Genomic DNA, 23,007 nt, shown 5'->3' with positions numbered 1-23,007 from the left:
TTCATGATTTTAAAAAAAGTAGTGGGATTGATTCAGCGCAACTTTAAGCACATTTCCATATACTCAGTAATACCTTCAGCCTAGCAAATTAATATTCACATCTTCCATACACAATAACAGTGTAAACAATCATCACAATTGTTCACACCATTGTACTCATTTGCTATAAATTAAACATCTGAAGCACATTCTGTTAGTTATGTAGGACTACATTTCCTGCAATAACAGACTTTTTACCCTCATCACATTTTTCAACACCAGTAGAGTTACAAACAAATGAATGCATCTCACAAACATTCCAGTTCACACACTTCCAAATGCTTTAAGATGGCACTGAACGGGTAACCATTTTAAGCTGGCTTTTCCAAATCCTTAATTCACATCTTAACAATACTGCCCTGTGTAGCTGGTAATGATGAGAAACGCATGTAAAAATATATTATCGGTCCCTGAAGTCTGTAGATGTGTCCCTTACAAGTGGCCATTAACATACTACAGTGAAATTAGTAAAGGTGACTACATTGCACATTCGCTTCTACACGGGGGCAAGTTTTGCTACCTTAAACATGGTTAAAAGAATGTGTGGGGAAAGAAAAACAAGCACAATTCAAAGATATTTCTGAATGCAAGGGCATGCTTAAATGACACTGTAGATGGATTGGTCAACTAGCCGTTTCCATGCCTAGACTCAGAAAGGTTAATTTTCAGATGTAAACTTAATCTTTCGTTTATTCTGTGTACAAACACGCCACTTGGCCTTGTGTTGTCATATCCAACTCTTAGAGAAACGGAAAGGGAGTATGATGCTCAAATGTCAGGCGGTTGTGGAAAGACCTTCCTAAATAAGACAATATGGAGGGAATGTATTAACTTAAAGATCAAAATAATAGTAATAACAAATCAGGCATGTTTTCCACTTCTTATAGGGAATTTGCAGCTTCTCAGTTACTTTTACAATATGTACATTAACTCCATGGCTTTTTTTGCGTTCGGACAGATCATTAGCATTGTATAAAAATGACATTGACTTGCATGTACAGGTATGAGTGGTATGGGGCATTATGGAGTCTTCTGTAGATGTAATGGTAGAGCATAGATAAGGCACTCTTACTGATGCAAATCGGCCTGTACTCACTGGCACATACATCTGACAGCCTCTGCTTTCTACCATCCATGCGGATTGTAATATCAAGTCTGAGCTTAACTTTCGGAGTTAAATCACATTTACAACTGACTGACTTACTAAGCTGATCCAAATGACCCCATCAACGGAATAAAGCGGGTTTGTTGGGCCTTATGTCAGTTTATGACTAAAGCGCCACACTTTGAAAAAAAAGAAAAGAAAATTCTAATCCAAAGGGCATTTTTCACAAACTACTATAGAAGCAAGTTATGGGTTTTACAGGGCACACAAATGGTTAGGAATAATGGAGGCAGGCTATACAGAAACGGGTAATGACACTGAAAAAAACAACTGAACATTTCACAAGCTCTTTCAAGAGAAATAATGTCCTCATTACGTTTAAGGGTAGCCTATTCTAATCTGATTCAGTCTATGGCTCCCCATTTCCCTCATTGTGAGTTTCATCATGCTGTGATTCAGAGAGGAGAGTCTCAAGACCTCCAGATCTAGTCTCGAGTGCTAGCGCAGGATCCAGGTGGATAACTCGCTCTGCGAAAGAGTATCAGAGAACATAGGCCCCTGTTTTGAAAGTCCGAGTCAAAACAGTTTTTCTGTGTGTGTTCCTTCATGTGAGCACATTCAGAAGTTTGAGAGAAGTCTGGAGAACGCAGCCAAAGCTAGTGGGCCGACTCTTTGATGACCCCAGGGGTGACGGCATTGGTGGAAGTTGGCGAGGGGGGTTTCTCATCTTTTGGGGAGCTGGCGCTCTTCTGGGTGCCTGCACCAATGCCAGGTTTGGCTTCATCAGGGGTGTGCTCATTGGGAATCAGGGGAGCTGAGGATTTCTGCAGGAAGTGCAAACACACCGTTATCAATTAAAGAGTGATATTCACATCGATGTGAATGCGTGAGTGCCATCGGTCTTAGCCAGGGTTAAATGTACACCCGTAGGTACTTAAACAGGTTTCAGAGGGAACTTGGACAGATTTTGTAAAGCCAGAGTGTCTATGTGCCCAACACCCAATCATATAATTACAAACTGCTTTGAAGCAAAAAAGCTTCTTTTTTAAATCAGACAAAAAGACAAATGTACAAGACTGTGTACTTAATGGGATAGTTCACCCAAAAATTCTGTCATCATTTACTCACCCTCAATTTGTTTCAAACCTGTATGAGTTTTTGTTTTAGTTTTTTTCTTGTTTTGCTGAACACCAAATAATATATTTTAAAGAATATGGGTAAATAAACAGTTTATGGGGCACCATTGACTTCCATATATGGAAAACAATTCTATGGAAGTGAATGGTGCGCCATAACTGTTTGGTTACAAACATTCTTCAAAAAATCTTCCTTTGTGTAAGGCAGAACAAAATAAATTTATACAGGTGAGTAAATGATGACAGAATTTTCATTTTTGGGTGACCTATCCCTTTAACGGCTTTAACTACAATCCCAAAAAGCATTGTGAATGACAAATGATATTAAAATGATTGAGAAATACAAAATTATTGATTTAAATAGTTCAATATACAAAATTTATTTATTTATAAGTTTATTTAAAAATATGCATATTTGCACACACATTTTTCAGTAGTGTGAGAGTGTAGAGAGACTAACTCAATTACATAATTCGCAGTGCTTCATGGAAGTTGTCTGTCTTCAACAGTTTATAAGTTATTATCATTAAAAATCAATGAATAGGGTTTATACTTCGGGAACCCTATTTAAGAGAGAGGAAACTACTTGATTCTTAGGTGAATCATCATAATAGTGGCCATGGCCAATTGATGATAATTCTGAATTGTCTTCACTATAATAAAAGTTCAAAGGAAAAAAGGAGTTAAAATGTCTCTATGGGAGAACATAAGACAAAAAAAGGAAATGCTTATCTAGTGAAACCTCTGAAATCTCTAAACCAATTTCACCCTTGACAATCATTATAAGGATAAAAAATTATAATTTTATACAGACTGCACTAACAAAAAGCAATTTCTAGCCAATTCAATATTTTAGAGCCAAGCATAACTATAAAAATACATAGAAGAAATAGTTAGAAATAACACTTAAAATTCCCTGATGGTTTTTATGTTCATGGGAACCCTGATCCACCTGACCAAACATATTTACATTTTTACTGATATATTTTTAAGGTCTTTACCGATATAATGGACATGCAGAGCTGTACAAACTTCATCTGCCCTATGAAAGCCACATCAAGCTAAAACCGCTTAATGCATTCATTTACTCCACTTGGTTCTTTTCCCTGACCTTCTAACCCTCCCAGCTCTTAGGGTAATTGATTTAGGATCTTTCTTGCAGACTCACTACTCAACGCGCAGTAAAGCAGCCAGCAACATTTCTGCCTAATGTACACTGGCTTGTTCACTCACACACTCATAAAAAAATGCTCTTACTGTGGTTTGTGAAACAGGGTTGCTGCTCTTATTGGTAGAAGACGCATCAGAAGGGGCGGGGCTAGACAAGTCTTCCAGCATCACACCTCTTCTATCCAGCACACTGGAAGGAGAGAAAGACAGAGATATATAATCCTGTGTTTAGAAGTGGCACAACCCATGTGGCATCTGCAAAGAAATGCAGGAGCTTTTCTCAAAACTAAAATGACCAGTAAAGGTCTTCATATCTAATGCAATTACATCCAAAGTTCCAAAATACGTTTTGGAGCCACTGTATTCAAGCAAAACTACAGTAATCTTCCTACCTGGGGTAAGCAGGGCCACACAAAACCTCACAGCAGTTCTTAAAGATGTTCTTGTGACTGTAGGGGTTCTGCACACGGTTCTTTCCCGACCACGAACCTTTGATCTGTGCAGAAGAGATGAAGGACTTAAAACTTCGAAAAGAAAACCAGCACAATGTCAGAACTGCTGTCACATTCTGATTCAACCTCCAACCTTCAACTGGCTCTTCACTCTGATGTTTTATGTTTTAAAGTCCGTGCAAATGAGAAGCTTGATAAAAAAAATTATCTTATTTATTATCCTTTATTCAAATGAGCTGTTTCAGTTCTAGCCATTCCTTCCCTATGGATTTTATTTGATCTTCAAGGTTCTTCATCTTGAAAAGTCAGGCTGTTATTGTTTCATCTGCTCCTAGATAGAAATGTATGTATGCATCACAGGCGAATCTTTAAAAAAAGTTTCATGCATGGTATTCCCCAACAGAAATGTTACCAGCTTCAGGTTTCAATATGTAGTTTAGTTGTATCTGAATTGTATCTGCAGGTATTGATAAATCTATTATAAGCAGGATCCAATTTATACAAAATCAAAGGCGAGCAACCATCATGTCACATCATATTACTTGCAGCACTTGCATCCTTCTCAAAAGGTTCCTCGCTTTCTCACTCTTTTTTTCTTCTCATTAACAGGAAAAGGGCCAGAGGGACAATTTGTGACAAGAAAACATTTTAAATTAATCATTAGGGCTAAGTGTGAAAGTGCCACAGAACTACAGATTATGCTAAACTAAATCAGAGCACTCAAACTGCTGCAGGGAATCTAAGCACTATATATGCAATATATATGTGTGCGTTTGTTCATTATATATGATCACTGAAATGAGATGCGGAGTTTAAAATGATAACATTTTTTGTTGAATTACCACAATGAGTTAAATATCAGTTCAACAGTTTGGATACAGTCACAAAAGTAAAGAAATCAGGAGGCCAAAAATGTCATATTATGATGTGCATAAACATCTGATGCATTTAAAGCTTCTTTTCATGCAAGGTTAATCTTATGTTACATAATAGCTTATCTAACAGCAAACATAAAAACACAGGATTTGTGCCTCTAGTGCTTTCAAAACGTAATGGGACACCACTGTGTACCCTGTTCATAAACAACGCCATAAATACTGTATATACTGTACATAAAACTCATGTTGAGATGCTCTCTGTGCTTTCTTATCGCAGAGAAGGCACTGTTGCCAAGGTGACTGCGGGATCTAGTGTGCTAAAATGCTCTAGGGCATGCGTTTATCTTTCCAGCCATGTGACAGCAGCAGGAGTCAAGAACCGACAGTAGACTTTGGAACAGACAGGTAAGAAACAGACTTACATCTTCATTGGTGGTCTGGTTGAGGGAGATCAAGTAGGTATGGAAGCCGGTCAATCCCACCACAGACCAGAGGGTGAAAAAACACACCAGAACCTCCAACACAGTGCAGCGGGGAGTCAAGGACACAACATGCTCAAAAATATATACAATATGCTGAAAGAAAAAAAATGTGTTTGAACTTTGAAATATCTTTGCTCAGCAATGCAAACAGTTTTTGAAAAAAATGTGTGCTATGTGCCTGTTCACCTGTTACACAAATAGTACACAAACACTATGTTTAGCTTGATATATCATTCACAACATGGCAGGTTTATGAGGAGCTCGTTTTGTTTTCAAGTCTTTTGCTAGTGGCTCTGGAGCTAAAATGAAAGGATATGTTCCAGGAGTTTCTTTAATGGTATTCACAAATCCTGAGTCCACAGATCCTATAAAACACACAAAATTGTATTTATTTACATTACGTATTCATGCATTGCAAGCAGTAACTCACTGCATCAAAGGTCTCCGCATCTCACATTCTCTCTCCCATCATTACATGTTCACACATCCACCCACACTCTGCCAGTGCTGAGAAGTTTGCACTGTTCGTCTACATTCACCTTTTCAATCACAGTAGATACGTTTGCATTCAGCCTCGTAATGTGAGGAAGGAATACTATTGTTCAAATGATGAATATTGACAAATTTTTCTTTTTTTGGGTAAACCATTGAATAGTTTACCCAAAACTGTGATGGTGATAGCCTGTGATGGTGATGAATAATCAATAGTTTACCCAAAAATAAAAAATGTGTCATTATTCATTACCATCACAGGCTAGCAAACTGAAAGGATAAAAGACATACTACAAAAAGCATCAGAGAATAGTCTGTTACATAAATATACACTATATAAGATTTTAGGTGAGAAACATAACAAAATGCATGTCATTATTCACTAATGTATTAACCTACTTACTAGCTCTCAAATTGAATATGACACTTATGGTGAAGGTTTGGCATGATGACATTTGGTTATGGGATAATTGAGAACTAATGACGCTTGATGTTATTGATGTCCAAACTGCAATTTAAACTTAAATATCATTCTGTGCGTCATACAAAGCATGCATATGGCCTCAGGAGACTTGTATAATACAGAGCACATTTTAGGGTCATTTGCAGTGTGTTTTTTTTTTTTTGTTAAAATTGGATTTTATAATATATAAATGTTGTGAAGATTATAAAAAAATAATTTTTAAATAAAAAAAAATCTATTTTTGTGATCCACAGGAAAAATAACAGCATACCAGATTAGAATGACATGAGGGTGAGTAAAAAATAACATACGTTTTCGGCTAACTATTCCTTTAATAAATATGATATCTCAGTTAGAATGAAGTGTTCAAGTAAACACCTCAATCTGAAAATATGATCTGACTGTCCTCAATCCAAATTAAATTAAAGACAGATTGAAAGAGGTGGTGTATATCTTAACCTGTACAATAACTGCCATGAAAACCTTTAAATACAGCAGCTTTCACATTCAGATAAAAGGTACCTTGTATGCAGCGCAATACAACTCTACCCCTTTCTAAGCTTTCTAAGCATATTTTTAGATTCTGTATGTTAAAAATGCAAACATACTGTACTAGTTACACATTGGGTTGGAGTTACCTACTGTGTCTACAATTGAAGAGACCGATGACTGCAGATACATTATGGTAAGAATTATACTGTATTAGATTAAATTATTTAAATGAATAGGCCAGACATCGGAAACAGCACAAGCTGGATTCGATGAAAGGTCAGAACTGATTTAAAAACATAATGAAAAATAAAAGCACATGATATTTGTGGGGGGGAAATAGTGTATTTCAAGTGGATCTGGGAAATAAAGTGATTGGCCTCACTCTTCAGAGAGTCAAAATAGAAACATGCAACATGCGGTTAGTGTAGACAGCTTTGTTTATTATAACTAATAATTATATAATATTATAAGAGAGATCTCATTTTGTTGGGTTGCGATGTCTACATGTGTGAGTAAGGCTTCCTTTGACAAGACTCATAAGTTTCTTGTTGCTATGGCAATGTTGACACGAAAAGCAGCTTTTCGAATGCACAGGCATTTTGTTTAAAAGTACATGTAATTCACAGTAAACAGATATTTCTTTCTGTACAGAGTCATACTCTATAAACCAGTCAAACTGCAGATTTTGTAAGTGAGAAGTTATTCCGTCTAAAATCTGTGCACGTATGCAGTGTCATAAAAACCGAATGACTGAATTATATCTCAGTTATGATGCGTTTTACTTTGATATTGAGATCAGAGGCTCAGAGCAAATTGTCCAGGCATTCATGTAAATTCTGCTGCTCTCTCATCATTGCAGTCTATGATGCACTTTGAGAAGGGGAAGATCAAAGAGAGCAGACGTTTACAAGAGCAGAGTCTCTTCCAATATCCTAAACGCTGCCGGACTGAACCACACCTGAGAGAACAGCATTCGACTACATATTGAGTGTCGCTTAAAAGCACTTGTTTTCCCAGAAACCTCGATCATTCAACCGGTTTACCGGTTTAAATGGTTATCGATAACATGAAAATTGAATTCCCTCTTTCAAAGAATCTGTTTTTGGATGTCTACACTAAAGATACGTATGCACACCTATACACATTTTCTTTCTGTGATACTCACGTAGAACCACATGGACGATGTCGAAGGCGAAGATATAGATGGTGAGTAGAGACAGCGAGAGTGTAAACAGGTAGAAATATCGGTAATTCCTCTTTCCTACGCAGTTTCCGACCCAGGGACAATGATGGTCAAACCGGTCTGAGGGAAGACGCACAGAATCTTGAGACTTTACAAACAAACTTTCTCATAACAATTTGTGAAAGCCTGAAAGTCAGTTTCTACATTCTAACAGTGATGGTGGATCTTCTGACAGAGACGGGCAGATATTTGTAGCTGCTAAAAATATGTGGAGATGATACCCAAACCAGAGATTGTATTTGCGGCAGGTGCAGGCCGCCCAAACAAATGGCCCTGTGTTCAGGATGACTGTGCAAAGAGAGCAAAACTGAGCCATCGGTTAACTAATATCAGCATATGTATGTGAGAGCGAGTGAGTGTGCTGTCTGACTCATCTCTCAACAATTCAATATTATACTGGAGTGTCAAATGGCACGTACAGGTGCAACTATATCAAATGTAAGAATTCTTGTGTGTAGACATAGTAAAAAAGAGAAAAGTATATATAAACAGCATTACATATCTATACTACTGTGTAAAAGTCTTAGTCCCGTTAGTATTTTCACACAAGATAAGCCAGTTATTTAAATATTTTGCTGTAGTGTGTCAGTAGGAAATATCAGTTTATATTTCCAAACATTTAGCCATTAATTGTAATAATCCAGTGAGATTTTTGTATGCACAAGTAGTCTGACAACAGCCGGTATGATCCACACGGAGATCTGATCTCACCATCACGAGTCCATCTGTGATTACATGAAGAAACTGAGACAGACTAAATCCAGAAGAACTGCGGCAATGTCTCCAAGACACTTAAAGAAACTTACCTGCAAAGCTACAGTACTGAGAAAAGTTTTAGGCAATTGTGTAAAAATGCTGTAAAGTGAGGATGGGGAGCAGTATTTTTAGTATTTAAAATATAAATCTTTTGTAATATTATAAACAAGACGCTTGTCACTGTAAAGCTGCTTTGAAACAATGTATAAAGCAATAAATAAATAAAGGTGACTTGACTATAAATGTCACTTTTGATCAATGTAATGCATCATTGTTAAATAAAAGTATTCATTTCTTTTTTAAATACCGACTACCAAAATTTTGTCATTTAGAAAAAAGCACACCTCTTCTGAAAAAGCCACACTATTTGAGGTACCATTCATAGCTGTAGTACAAAAGGTTAAGGTTTCAAACACTCACCCACACAGTTGTCACAGATGCTGCAGTGGGAAGCACGAGGGGGTCTGAAGATCTTGCAGGTGTAGCAGTACTTCAGCTTGACGATCTGGTTGTTAATTTGCACATTCTTGATGCGAGGCGGAGGCCGCTGTCCAGCCAAGACGTTCCCATTGGCCGCTTCTGCAAGAGTTGGGTAGAAACAATAAACGTGGCAGCCAAGCTCTCCATATGCATGACACACAACACAGCCACTGATGGAGGACTCACAAGGATCAAGGGCACTCCAGGGAGTATGACTAAATGACACAATACACTTTATAGGAATAGGCCACCCTCAAATACAACAGTTAAAGCATTATGATTTTTGCGCAAAAGTTAAATGTTAACATGATGCAAGAGATTAAAATGCTCTTCTTAGAGTAATGATTTACCAGCTCAATGCGAATATTTAAAAAAAAAGGATTTCAAAGGAAATTATTAGAAAACATGAAAAGGATTAAGCCAGTCATTATCACAAAATAAACCTTTAAGAGTAGTCAAGACCAAATCTACATGAAATATTCATTTACATTATCACGATTTGATTTGATTTACAGTTTGGTGATCATTATATAAAAATATTGTACCACATAATGATGCAATTGACCAATGGAAAAGGCATGTAATAAATTCTGGGGTGTACATATTAAAGATAAATTATTTTGGTGATTTTGCCTTTATTGTGATTGGATAGTATAGAGTGGATAGGATGTGAGGTGAGAGAGAGAGGGAGGACGGGATCGGGAAAGGTCCACGAGCCGCCGGAGCCGTGATTTAAATTGAGTCGTCCGAAGCGCAACATCGCTATATGTCGACGCACTGCTCACGAGGCTTTCGGCACCGGGGGTGTACATATTAACACAAAACAAAATTAAAACTTTTTCCTGATTTCTTGTCTCCTTGGATCTGACTGCTTTGAATGCAGATCCAGACCACTGATATAAGAATTTCATCTTTTCTACTCCCTCTCCTTTATTTGCATTTGCTCAAAATGACTAATTTTCATCTGTTCTGATAGCGACGACAATAATGAAGGCAAAGCACTTTGTTTACATTACAAGACAAGACTCGAATTTCATCATGCAGTGGAAAAGGGTAATTTAATTTCCTTACATTTGTCAGCTCTGTACTTTTATACTCCGGGGAAGTGGCTGCATTAGCATTTGCTCAGGAGGCAGAACTACACTGCCTCCTAATCCACATGCCAGGGTTGGCTAAAACTGCACATCCGTACTTGCATCTGATCCAGCATTAGCCACTTTTAATCAGCAACACAGACATTCATCTAAAAATAGCATATTAAAGCTGGGATGTTGAAATCGAGCAGAGACGGCAGAGGAAATTTGTAGAAATCAATCTTTGCTCTGCCCTGCTGCAGTACTCAAACATAACTGCCCTGTTTTAAGAGGGTACAGTTGAATCAATACCAACATTTTGGCTTTGGTACGATAACAGATTCAAATAAAATAAGATTAAAATAGCCTTGAGTGACTGATCAATTGAAATTAAACCAGGGCTTTAAACACATTCAACAATTCGATGTAAATTATTTGGGAAATTTTTTGTTGTTGTTGTTAACGTGATAATGCATTTAGTTCCTTTTTACTTACCAGCTATAATACCACACACTAATTTCTTCAAAAATTTCTTTCAACAAAAATGTCTCTGTCGCCTCAATGTACAAAGAAAAATGATTTAATCAATTTAACTTAAACTAATGACTTTGACTTAAATTACAGAATGAAAAAGATCTAATACATTTGTTTACAAAAAATTACACAGAAATAGGGCTGTCAATCAAATTAAACTACTTAAATTGATTAATCAAATCAATTCAAGTGACCTTGAAAAAAATCTTTATCTTTAATCCTTATCCAGTAAATTACAAACAACTGGAAAAGTCATTGGGCCTTCCAATATCAACAAAGAGGGTTGAAAACCACTAACTTAGGAGCTGTTAATACTGGACATGTTTTTTAGATGTTTCTAAACTTCAACGTTCATTTAAATCTATTCAATGTTATGCTTTTATGCCTGAATTTGCAATACAATGTTATTATAGTGCTGTATATTTTTGTACCATTTAATGTCTTTAGTACCAGTATACAACACAACCCTATTAGAGAGAGCTGAATTCAAAATGTGGATATGTTCCACAAAATCAGTGAAAATAGGGGTTATTGTATATTTAATAATACAAGAGGTTACTGTGAGTTATCAGGGTTAAAGGAAATGATGTCCTGGTTTATTGAACATCAATAATAACAAATGCTCCACCGCCCAAAGGCACCTCTGAGCGTCACCGGAGGTGCTGATGTGTAACAACGGTTACACAAAGAGAAATCCAGGGAGGGGAGTTGGGATGAGTGAGGTGGAACAGAGAGAAGAGAGGGTAGGGAGATGAGTTCATCTTAACTGTAGCCCAGATCTTGTAATCAGTACAGGGAACGGTGACACGCTGGTGACTGAACTAGACAAGGCACTATTCCCACAGAGCCACAACCACACAAATGAATCACTAGAAGCGAAATGATCAAGATGACAGCAGCAAGTTAATCTAATCTAATAGCATTTAATTAGTCAGACGCAGTGATGTTAACTTTTGTGACATTTTATTTTTTTTTTTTGCAATAAAATCCAATGGGCATTTCAGTTCATTTGAATCACTGAGGAAGACAACTGAGGTCTAAGACAATCTACGAAGGCAATTTCTTTCACCCTTTAACAATGAATGTTTGAGCAGATCATTTAAGTCCAAGAAAAATCCTTGCCATTTAAAAAAAAGACATGACAAATGTCTCCGGTAAGTCCTAGGATTTGAATGAGCCTTAACAGTTTCTGCCAAACACCACTGCAAAAGATAACTTTCACTCAGTATAGTTTTAACACTGGTTTCTGTTCAAGGCAGTTGACATGTGCAATTGTGTGGGTGTGCACCAGTCATGTGATAAATATCTGGTTTTTATTTGAATTTTTGTGCCTTTATTGAATACTAAAGTGAAAAAAAAACAGGAAAGTGTAGAGGGAGAGGGAGAGGCAGGAATGTGGTTGGATCAGAAATGCATGGATAAGACTCAAACTTGCATTCTCCTGAGTCCTGGTGCAGCTCAAGTCCACTGTAGCTGTGAAATCTCACTTGTGCATACTCAGAATTATGTGGGACGATTTTTTAAGAGACTTAGGAGAACAAATAATGTAAAAATTGGTGTGTTACATCTTGAGTTGGCATGTACAAATAAGAGTAGCTACATTTAGGGGAAAGTTTCCAACGAATAACGATTAAAATTCACACAAAGCCAACAAATAGGGGTGGGGGGAGGGGTGGTTGTTATGATATTTTAATGTAAAGAACTTAAATAAAGGAATTTAAGAGAGTAAAGAAAAGGAAAGTAGATCATTAAAAGAACAATAAAATTACAAATTATTATTATTCCTTTGATTTGATTGCCCATCTCAATCATTTTGACATTGACGAGTACTGTTATAGACTGCTGAGGCAGACCAGCCTAAAAATATAACTTAAATCTTTTTGTCATCCAAACAACAAACAGTGTATTGTGTAATTGAGTGCAGCAGAGAAGCATCAAGAACATCAGATATTGGAACGGGGCAATTATACAGTACATACAGTCCATCAAGCTTGAAGTCAAGAAGAACACAATGTTTCCCAGATGAACTCAGAGATCATGGTCCAACGCACTCAGCTTTTTAATCGCAAAACAAAACAATAAATTAATAAGCAGGTCTGGGCTTACACCGTCCCACTTACGCCACACGCCTGCTACACTATACATGTTCTTCCCCTCGCTGGGTCAAAACAACCGCAGGCGGCGGTAATGGTTCAAACTATGGCATTAGACCTCAAATACCCTTCCCTGAACTCAGTTAGCCTCACACTCACCGATCTCCATCTCAATGAAGTTGGCCTCCTCCGGCAATGCTCGTGGCAGCACCCCTGGGTCACTGAAGCTGGTTCTGAGCAGCATGGCCATTACGAAGACGAAGAGCAACACTGCAAACACAGGGATGGCCGGAGACAGGTGCACTGCCAGGTACGGGCACCTGTACAGGACAGGAGAACAAGCAGGGTTACAAAAAGATGACAAGGAGAACATGAAAACAACAGCACAGAGGTTAAATGAGCATGTAAAGCTAAACAGCTATATCTCTAGTTTCAAAAAGTGAAGTGTGGCATTTTTGTGCTATTAATGCCACAAAAAAATTAGGAAACTGTTTGAGCAACCCAACAGCAACACTGGCTCAGCCAATACTGTGAGTTTGGGGATGGATGGGACTATCTGTTTGTCTAAAGCCGGGTGCACACTGTACGATTTATAATAGTACTTTGCGACTGTTGCTTCTCAGATTGTACAAACATGATCCCCACTGTAAGCCATGTCACACTGTAGGATCTTAGTTGTCATTAATTAAAGTCAAACTGTGCGGCGGTCAAGAAGAGTTAAAAATGGACGCAAGCAAGAGAGTTTTACATCATCAATCCGTGTCATGTTCGGTCATGTTGTTGGCTAGCAAACAAAAAGCGCTAGTTAGCGATAATTTTGATCATGGCTTTTCTTGAAAAGAAAACTATGAAAAAAAGAAGATTTGTGTGTGTAAAAATGGGGAGATCATTGATGAAGAGGGTTTGTAATATCTGTCTGGCTCAGTTCTTCCCTAAAGACAGTCTTTTCTAAGCCCACAATGAAGCAGTCAGGGCGGATGTTTACTATGACTGACTGTGCTTTCTCCATTCCCACAGGCACACAGCCATACAGCAATAAATTTGGTTGCTCCTATAAATTGCGGATGACTTGGGTCCTGTAAAAGTGCCTCCCTATGCTCAGCCTGCAGCAGATTGGTCGAATCCACAGGCCACTGCATAGAGCTATTAATAGGGTCACCCTGGCTCTCCTCCACCACTCTCTCCTGCAATGTAGACCTGCTATACTAATATATGGCTAATACATCACTATAATGGTACATCTTATCACAGGTACAGTACAGTCCCTCTCAGGGGGAAATTTGCTTCACTTAGCAGCATTCTGCGTGTGAAAAGGACATATTTACACTAACACCAACTACAATACAGTAAGACAAGATTTGACTAGTCCAGACAATATAACAATACAAAGAAGTAGACTTTTGTAATAAAAATGCGAGGTGTGCTTGCCTGTGCAAAAGTTGCATTATGATACTATGGATGGAGTTGTGGGGGTTGCTTACATGCAATTTAAGTGGTTTTCAAACTGTGACAGTGGTTTTCAAACTGGAGTTCAGGGACTAGTATTATCTTAATATTGTTTATATACTATTATATTACTATTAATAATTTTGAATAAAATTTTAGATTTTCAGTTTTCATGGTAAATTTATACACTGTAAAAAATGATTCATGATTTATCACAACTTTTTTTCTTTTGTCAAATCAACTTAGAACTTAGTTAATGTGGTTCAGATAAATTCATATTTTGCGTTTCTGTTGATAAGCCTAAACCAATCTCCTTTGTATTAATTAAAATTTTTAATTTCAATGAACTTGAAAATTAAGGCAACCAGGTAACTTACCTTTTTAAGGTAAACCAACAAAAAAAAATTTTACAGTGTAGTTTTTAGTCATTTTGTTATGTGGTAATTTTAAGTTTACATTTCTACATAGAGCTTCCATTTTAGTTTTAGTCATTTTAGTACAAAACTTTAGTGTATATTTCACAGGATCATAACACAAAGAGATTTACACACTGAAGTTAAATACTTTTGGAAAGTTAGACTTATCAAGCACGATGCACTTATAATATACCAGATGCATTTGGAGTTTTATACAAACTATGTGCCAATCAAATCTTCCTACAATGCACACCGGTTTAACCTGTCTACTAGCAGGGTTTGTCTCCTCACACGTCATACTTACTGCTTTAGGACCAGCACACAGTACAACAGATTGCAGCTGGAAGAAATATTAGCAACAGAAAGATAATTTCCAGTCAGACTACATGGTACAATTTGAGCCGTTTCACACACTGGTGTGTCAGCATACCAGAGCCATCAATGCACTGGAATTCTACCTGTGGGACGGGTCAGATTAGTTTGGTCCATTTTAAACTATGAGACTGGAAAACATAAAGTGGAGCGAGAAGAAAAACCCAGAGCAGAGTTGGTCGATAAAACTTTCCACTGCCCAGATCATGAGTAGAAGGCTGCAGGGAAATCCATTTATTATTTTGAAAGCTGTGTTGAGGCAGAGAGGAGCAAAAGTGTGTGTGTGTGTGTGTGTGTGTGTGTGTGTGTGTGTGTGTGTGTGTGTGTGTGTGTGTGTGTGTGTGTGTGTGTGTGTGTGTGTGTGTGTGTGTGTGTGTGTGTGTGTCTTTAACCATCCTGAACCTGTGCCATCATCAATTCCTATCACAGCCCTGAGCTTCCCGGACATTACCCATCATGCAGTGCTGGATGAGGCTTCTCGCCCCATAATCAATACCAGAGATAAGCAGCTCCGATATTAAAGATTCTGTTATCGTCACTACTGAAGTACAAGTTATATTTAAGCACCAGAATTATCACTTAACTTCCGCATAAAAGAATATAAAAAAAACACAGCAAGTATTGTGCCTCAATATGCATAATCAACACTGTTAATTTTTTTTTACAAATTCCCATTCGCAAATCATTTGACTACCATATTGAGACGGTTCTGGAACAGGATATTCAACTGCAAAAAATATAGGGCGGTAATCAACTGAATCACAAAAAATGGGCGTATACCACATATACTACAATGGAGCTAGACTGAATGAGAGTTTGCGAAACAATTCCTAAATAGCCTTTTGACTACTGGGTACTGGCTACCAGTAGCATTTAGCTACTGGTTAACATTATCAATCCGTATCAGTGCAAGTTATTTCATTCTAATTCAAGGGTACAAAGAAAAAACATTGTTGTGTCTGAAATAACACACCAAATGAATAGTTCACAATAGGATCAGAAATATGCATTACTAAAGTAAACATGTGGACTTATAAGCAACAAAATGGGGGAAATTTAGTGGAAGACTCATAAAAATGGTATCAAGACAATTAAACACTTGTAGTTCAAAATCATGCACACGCTAATCCACTTGTGTCACTGTTACAGCATCTCCACCCTTCAGTTTGCCTTTACAGCTTGTCCTTAGTGAATTATCTGCACACTGTTCCAAAGAGAACAAAGTGAAAAGGACTGTTTTCCACAGTTAAGGCAACTTGAAGCACAACTGCAGAGTTTTATGGCTGGCTATATGAAAAGGCTTATCTGTGTGTTGGTAAAATCAATAGAGCTGCTTCATCGGTCTGGCTGGTCTCTCAGTGGAGATCGGTGGGGGCAGGGAGGCTGACAATTATCATAACTGATAGCATTCAGCGCAAACATCCGGTACTCCACCGGAAAGTATCATGAGGGGTGAAAAAGGACGATGATAGCTAAAAACAACATGTAGATTCATTGTGGTCCAGTCAAATCTGAAAAAATCTTTATATAGTAGTGTGTGTGTGTGTGTGTGTGTGTGTGTGTGTGTGTGTGTGTGTGTGTACTCTAATACAAGACATTACTACAAATATAATGGTGTACTCCGTATCTCACAATGTGACTACTGTATATTCCTTATTTTAATCTTTATCACACAATTACCTTTTCTATTTTTGACTCTGAAACTAACTTCCATAAAAGATACACCAAATACTGAGAGAAATATTTTTTACTTGTTATACTTCTAAGGATGGAAACATGCATTGATGTATAAATAAATAAAACCAAAAAGTAGGTCAAACTCTTAAGGCGTGAATGGTCCTGCAAGTCCTGGGGAAACATTCAACATGCAAATAATCACCTTATCCTTATATGACATATTTTGCATCGCAAAACTTGATGATATGATATTAAAGTAGTATGCAATAATAGCGCTATAACAAAAAAAAAAAGTGTGGAAAGATTTGCAAGAGAACAAATAAACTGCAATCTCACATCCGGTGTCATTTGTGGCTTTCTCTGTTTCAAAGTCTTTCAGGAAAGCGTAAAATACAATAGGTGTAGATAATCTGATAAAGTACAAAAGGTTATTTCAGCTGTTTCACACAGATATAAAAATGTTGTAATGTACCGTGACATTGCTATGCCTGAAAATGTTTAATCACAGCCTCTGTTAATTTTCATAAAGTGTTCACCAATTTAAGAGCAAGTGATTCACAAAGCAAATGAATTACACATTACTTTTTTAAAAAAAGCAGTAAACTAATCCCTCATAAAGACAAATTTGCCACAGCTCCAGTTTTGCATTCACATAACACAGGGACACACAAATCCAAACGGAGAAACAGTCTTCTCTCCTTTATCACGACCCCTGCAGAGGGACAGCAACAGACGGCAGCCCTCGAGAGCTCACACAGACCGTGACACTGACCACAAGTCATACACTTAATTCAACAGCAACAACATGAGTATCCAACATTCAAATAGCCTATACACAAAAAATGTATAGACATTTAACTGCTGAGCAACAAAGCCATAAAACAAACATACAGGACAAAAGCAAACCAGTGAAACCTGAACCTTGTACTTCGAATGTGAAAGAATGAGTGGCGGGCGGACCTAATCAACAGAATCTGAAGACTGTCAATATATGAAGTGCTACTATGTAAAAGTTTCACTGGTGTAAAACTATTTCGGTAAGAAGGTAGAAGTATGTAAGGTAAAGTGTGTAAGTCTGTGTCACTAGCATACAATACAAAAATGCAAATATAATGTCTGTTTTAAACAGGTTTCCTGAAAACTGATGCCAAAGGTTGTTGCCGTTTTAATAGTGTCACAGTATTTACACACTTCAGGAATTGGATCTAAAAATGTCTTCCTTAAAGTTGTTTCTACTTGTTGTTAGTTTTTTAAAGTGCTGTTATTAAATCATCTTAAACTTTTTTTTAAATTGTTTGAAAATCAATTAATTAATTAAAAATTAAAGTTGATTGAAATAAAGTTAAAATAAAATATAGATATTTGGTTACATATTGAAAGGAAAACTAGAAATGCTACCTTGCAAATAACAGAAATAAAATAAGATTATGTTGAAGTATTAAAATTGAACTAAAAATAAATTAAAGCTATATAGAAATAGCTATATAACATAGAAAAAAGTGACCAAGCACATTACAATATTAATAAACAATATAATATTTGCATTAATATTAAAATAATATTTAATAATATGTTTTTCCACATTGAATTACACAGTCCACCTTTAAGTCGACGATATCAGGCTAATAGCAAGTGGTTCTTCCTTTCAGCCAATGGTGGATCGACAAAGTGAGTGCAGGTCACGATCAGCACTATGTCTTAAGGCGGGCGTACACTGCGAGCCAGTCAGTTAACCTGGTAACCGTGTGGAAACAGCTGGTACACGGCACTACTGTACAACACGGCGAGACAGGAGCTTTCAATGTTGCTGCTATAGCTTCGGATAGGGAAAAAAGAAAACAAAAAGACGAGTGTGCAAATGATTTGGTGAAAAGCAGAGAACAGCAATGCAATTCCTTTCAACAAAACAATGATAACAGTGTATTGGTGTGTGTGTGTGTTCTTGTATATATGGTTTATGAGGACACAAATGTGTATAATGATATTACAACGCTATGAGGACATCTGTGTCCTCATAAACCAAATGGCTTTAAAAAACATACTAAATGGTGTTTTTGACATTCAAAAAATGACAAAAGTTTTCTGTGATGGGTATAGGTTTAGGGGTACGGTTAGTGTTAGTGTAGGGGGATAGAATATACAGTTTGTACAGTAGAAAAACCATTACGCCTATGGAGAGCCCTGTAAACCTCACATACAACTATGTGTGTATGTGTCAGTATATGCTCAATCTATGATCTACTCTAGCCTATGTGAAATGCATGATTTGGCAATAGAGGGACAGCATGCACTAGTCAAAATCCCAGAAATGTTAAAAAAAATGTTTACAATTATCAGGAGGTTGTGAGGTGCTCGTAACGTCATTTGTCAATTGATCTCACACAATGCGATCCGCGACCATAGGAGCGTCAACGATTTCCAGACAATTTCCTCAGAGAGAAAACCATCTGTGAGCTCGTACAACAGCAAAAATCATACCGTGTACGTACGTCCAGCTTTACTGTCTACTTTTACATGCATAGACAGACACATTGCAGATTTTTCACAGAATTTCGAGCCTTCACAGTCAACACTCATCTTTGAAATCCAAACAGAAGACAAACATAAATGCATTGCATCCTGCACAGTCTTGTTTACACATACAGCCAAACATTAAAATATAAGTGCATAGACTTTCAGCAAACAGGGACACATTATGGAGAGGAATGGGAGGGGAGGTGGGATACATACACACTCTTCGAGAAGACAGAGCAAAACACAAAGATCTTTAGAAAAAACAGTGCAAAGTCCAGCCCTTCTAATCAGTCTTGTGCTTGAAACTCATTCAGCCCGCGGAGGAATAAACTGTCCAGACACCGAACACAATAATGTGAGTATTCAGCAATACTCAATAAATAATTCCCTGTAAATTCAGAACAGCTGGAAGCAATGCGTTTCCATAAACACGGTCTGTCTCTTCTGGATATCTCATGCTCTGTATTAAATAAAAGATAAAGTGCACATAAAATAAATGTGCACTACTGAAACTGAAGACCCATGAGACCATATGAATAACCTCAGTTGATATTTAATAATAGTGGGGTTTTTTTGTGATGTGCATATCCAGAATTTCCATCGACTGTTAAACTGAAATGGTAAGTGGCAAAAAACAACCACATTCTAATTCCTGTATTAGCCTGTCATGCAAGAAACAATTCACACTTTTGCACTCAGCCCAGTTTCTATGTTAATACTGTATGTCTGCCCCACACAAGGACTAATTATCAGTAAAAGCGATATATTATGAACATGGCGTGCAGTGAAACCCTACTACAGGAGCAAGCAGCTCAATAAATGACTGTGAGTTTCTGACTAAGCGGAGGGAATCGTTTCCTGCATGCTGATGATCAGGCCTAATGGAGGAGCACAGCACTGGAGTCTCAGGAAACACACACCACAGACGTCATATAGTCCACACAAGGGAGCCCATATCCACCCAAAAGAACTCACTCACATCCAGCTTTATCAACATGGGCAGCAATCTATTGTCAAAATGTGTTTCAGTAAGATGACAGCTTTTAATTGTTTCCCATTCATCAACAGGCGAAGTATCTCATATAATTTGAAAATATAGGCCTAACTGTATATTCAATCATTAGCATATCTGTATTTAGATAGCTATCTATTTTTATATATATTTTTTATTATCATATTAGACTTGGAGATTCAAAAAGGTTCATATCTCATTCCATTGATGAAACCATGTAGGCTAGTTCTAGTTAGTCTTTTACAGGCAATATCATATAGTGTGTAGCAAATATATGCAGTTGATTTGATACATTATTACAACTGCCATATAGTGATGGTAAGTCATTTTGCAAATTAGCCTACTTAATTCGATCAGTTCACGAGCAGGTCCAATAAAAACATTTCAGAAACATGACAATTAGCCTACATCACGTGGTCCCTGACATCGCACCTATATATTACATGATCTGAAACAGCCTAGATGTAGCAAGCAAATATTAATTGCTGATATTATGTTTTACGGTTTAGTTTTATTAATTTGTGTTTATTGTATAGTCAGTTGAGGTCAACTCGTAAAAATATAATAGCCTAATGTAGAACCTAAATTTGTTTTTATTTGCATTTATAAAACAATAGGTAAGCCTAACCTACCAATTTATAGGCTTAGGCCTACATCTTTTAGCTAAAATTGTTTGCACTTTTTAATAAAATGCTACTCAAAACAAACTGTGGTTTGTATATGTATTGATAAACTAGTTGTAAACATATTTCCAGTAGCCTACATTTTATAACATTAGAAGATGTTTTCTGAACACACACGGAAATAATCTATTTTCTATAGGAGTCGATGACTCAAGAACTACTGGGAGCGATTCGTTGGACCTCTCCAACCAATTAGATTTAAAAGAACGACTCGTTTACAAATCGGGACATTTATATATAGCCTACTGTAAAACACAGCCATGGCGTACCTCAATGTCAGCTGGCACAACTGAGAAATGCATGGCTTGTTGTTTAAAAATCAGCGCTTTGGTCCTCAATATTGCACACGGACAGTTTTTTTATTGCCCCCCCCCCCCCCCCCCCCATTATTACAATGGCATTAAACAAATAGGCTACAGTCTACACCGCAAAACCCCTATTGTAATATGGGGGGGGGGGGGGACGAAGCTGCCCACAATGACATCGCGCGCGTGTAGTGTCGACAGTTCCGATGGTTTTAGTCGCGTCGCTGGCAGTAGACGATATCTGTAATAATCACCAATTAATACATGCACTTACTCAAAGGCGAAGAACAGAGAGCAGGTTCCAATGATGAGAAATAAGGTCAGGTAAAATACTCCTTTCTGGCGAGCCATCATTACCCGTCCATCGCAGCAGAAGGTATTTTTCCCAGGTAATTTCTCCCATTTTCGAGTAACCTTCCGTGATATCATCACCGCCGACATGGTAGCGAATGTTCAATCGCACTGTCTTTTGTCAATTTAACCTGAATTAAACCACAACCGTGTCCACTACGAATGCGTAAAGTTATCAGCAAAAAATACAGGAGCTTCTTTCCAAGAATGTAATTCTTCCTTCACGTGTAAGATTTGTTTGTAGGTTTCTTCCAGTGCTTCCTCATGAATCGTTACCATCAGTCCGTAGCTACATATCTGCTCTTCTGTACTTAAATCCATGGTTAAAGTCCCAAATCAAAAACCAAAAAGCAAAATCCTCATCCAAAAGCGGAGATGACCCATACTGGCACAATACGAAAGTGCTTCCGTTCAAAATGTATACAGATTTCGAATGAGAACGCGAAGCTGACGTGAAATTAACGTGTAACGCTAAACGCACATCTGGAGAGTGAGTGGACCTTGACCGACTGACATTTATGTCATTTGTTAGGTTGAGCGTCTATCCCGAGAGGAGTATCCGTCCCTTTTCTCTTAAAAAGATGCAAAATGAATGTGGGTAAAGCCTTTTGTGAACTATGCCGCTTTTTGTGTCATTATTTGTGTAATGTGTAAAATAATCTTTCCTCTAATTTCGCGTCGTAGGATGCAAGCAAGCCTGAATTCTCATCGGGAGCAGGAAACACGCCTAGATTTAAATGTCTCTTCTTAAAGGGCCAGCGTCTCACTGTACAGGGAACAAAGGAATTTTGTCTCATAATACTAATATCCAACCTGTAAAGCAATCATTCAAAATAACTTCTGAGCCCATTAAGGGAATGTGATATTTTGAGCACATTCATTCTTAAGTCTATTTGAATTTGTGGCCTATTCCAGCCATAATTCTAGGCTACCTGTTTGATTATTACATGATATACATGTTGTTGTTTTTGTCTAATTTCTGTTTTTATTGTCCCTCGTGTGTTTATTTATTGTCTGTAAATTTGTGCTACAATGTTGATGTTAATGTAAATGCAAAAAAAGTAAAATAAAACCTGTTTTGACTAATTAATAGCACATTACCTAGTGCCGCTTCTTTCTTTCTTTCTTTCTTTCTTTCTTTCTTTCTTTCTTTCTTTCTTTCTTTCTTTCTTTCTTTCTTTCTTTCTTTCTTTGTAATTCAATCTTTTTTGGAGTATTCAGGAAATTAGATGGCAGGTGAGAAACAAAAGATGCTTTATTCAATTGTTTATGCACCAGTGATGATCGCATGAGTAATTTATCTCTTCTGATCTTGCATGAAAAAGAAAGCCGGTGTCTTGCCT

At 37.3% G+C, this 23,007-nt stretch overlaps 1 protein-coding gene across 1 annotated transcript; it reads right to left on the bottom strand.

Annotated features, from left to right (window-relative positions):
* Window positions 1–178: 178 nt before the first annotated feature.
* On the bottom strand, window positions 179–22,156 carry zdhhc9 (zDHHC palmitoyltransferase 9). The gene is made up of 9 exons (XM_079630710.1): window positions 21,588–22,156; window positions 13,048–13,208; window positions 9,129–9,287; window positions 7,875–8,012; window positions 5,581–5,627; window positions 5,203–5,307; window positions 3,843–3,946; window positions 3,538–3,640; window positions 179–1,968 (listed from the first exon to the last, which is right to left on the bottom strand). The coding sequence occupies exons 1-9, from the start codon at window positions 21,752–21,754 to the stop codon at window positions 1,801–1,803; spliced, it is 1,152 nt and encodes a 383-aa protein (XP_079486836.1). The 5' UTR covers window positions 21,755–22,156; the 3' UTR covers window positions 179–1,800.
* Between the last annotated feature and the right edge of the window lie 851 nt (window positions 22,157–23,007).

This window comes from Phoxinus phoxinus (genome assembly GCF_949152265.1).
Source record: "Phoxinus phoxinus genome assembly, chromosome: 12".
NCBI lineage: Eukaryota > Metazoa > Chordata > Actinopteri > Cypriniformes > Leuciscidae > Phoxinus > Phoxinus phoxinus.
This window is presented reverse-complemented; position numbering and strand designations above follow the sequence as displayed.

Bases quoted from the DNA above. Each gene is read 5' to 3' on its own strand.
- zdhhc9 (XM_079630710.1), bottom strand. From the start codon at position 21,754: ATGTCGGCGGTGATGATATCACGGAAGGTTACTCGAAAATGGGAGAAA. The intron at 13,209-21,587 runs GTAAGTGCATGT...TGTCCTGTACAG, and splicing joins TCTCTGTTCTTCGCCTTTGA to GTGCCCGTACCTGGCAGTGC. The intron at 5,628-7,874 runs GTGAGTATCACA...TGTGTTTTATAG, and splicing joins CATCGTCCATGTGGTTCTAC to GATCTGTGGACTCAGGATTT.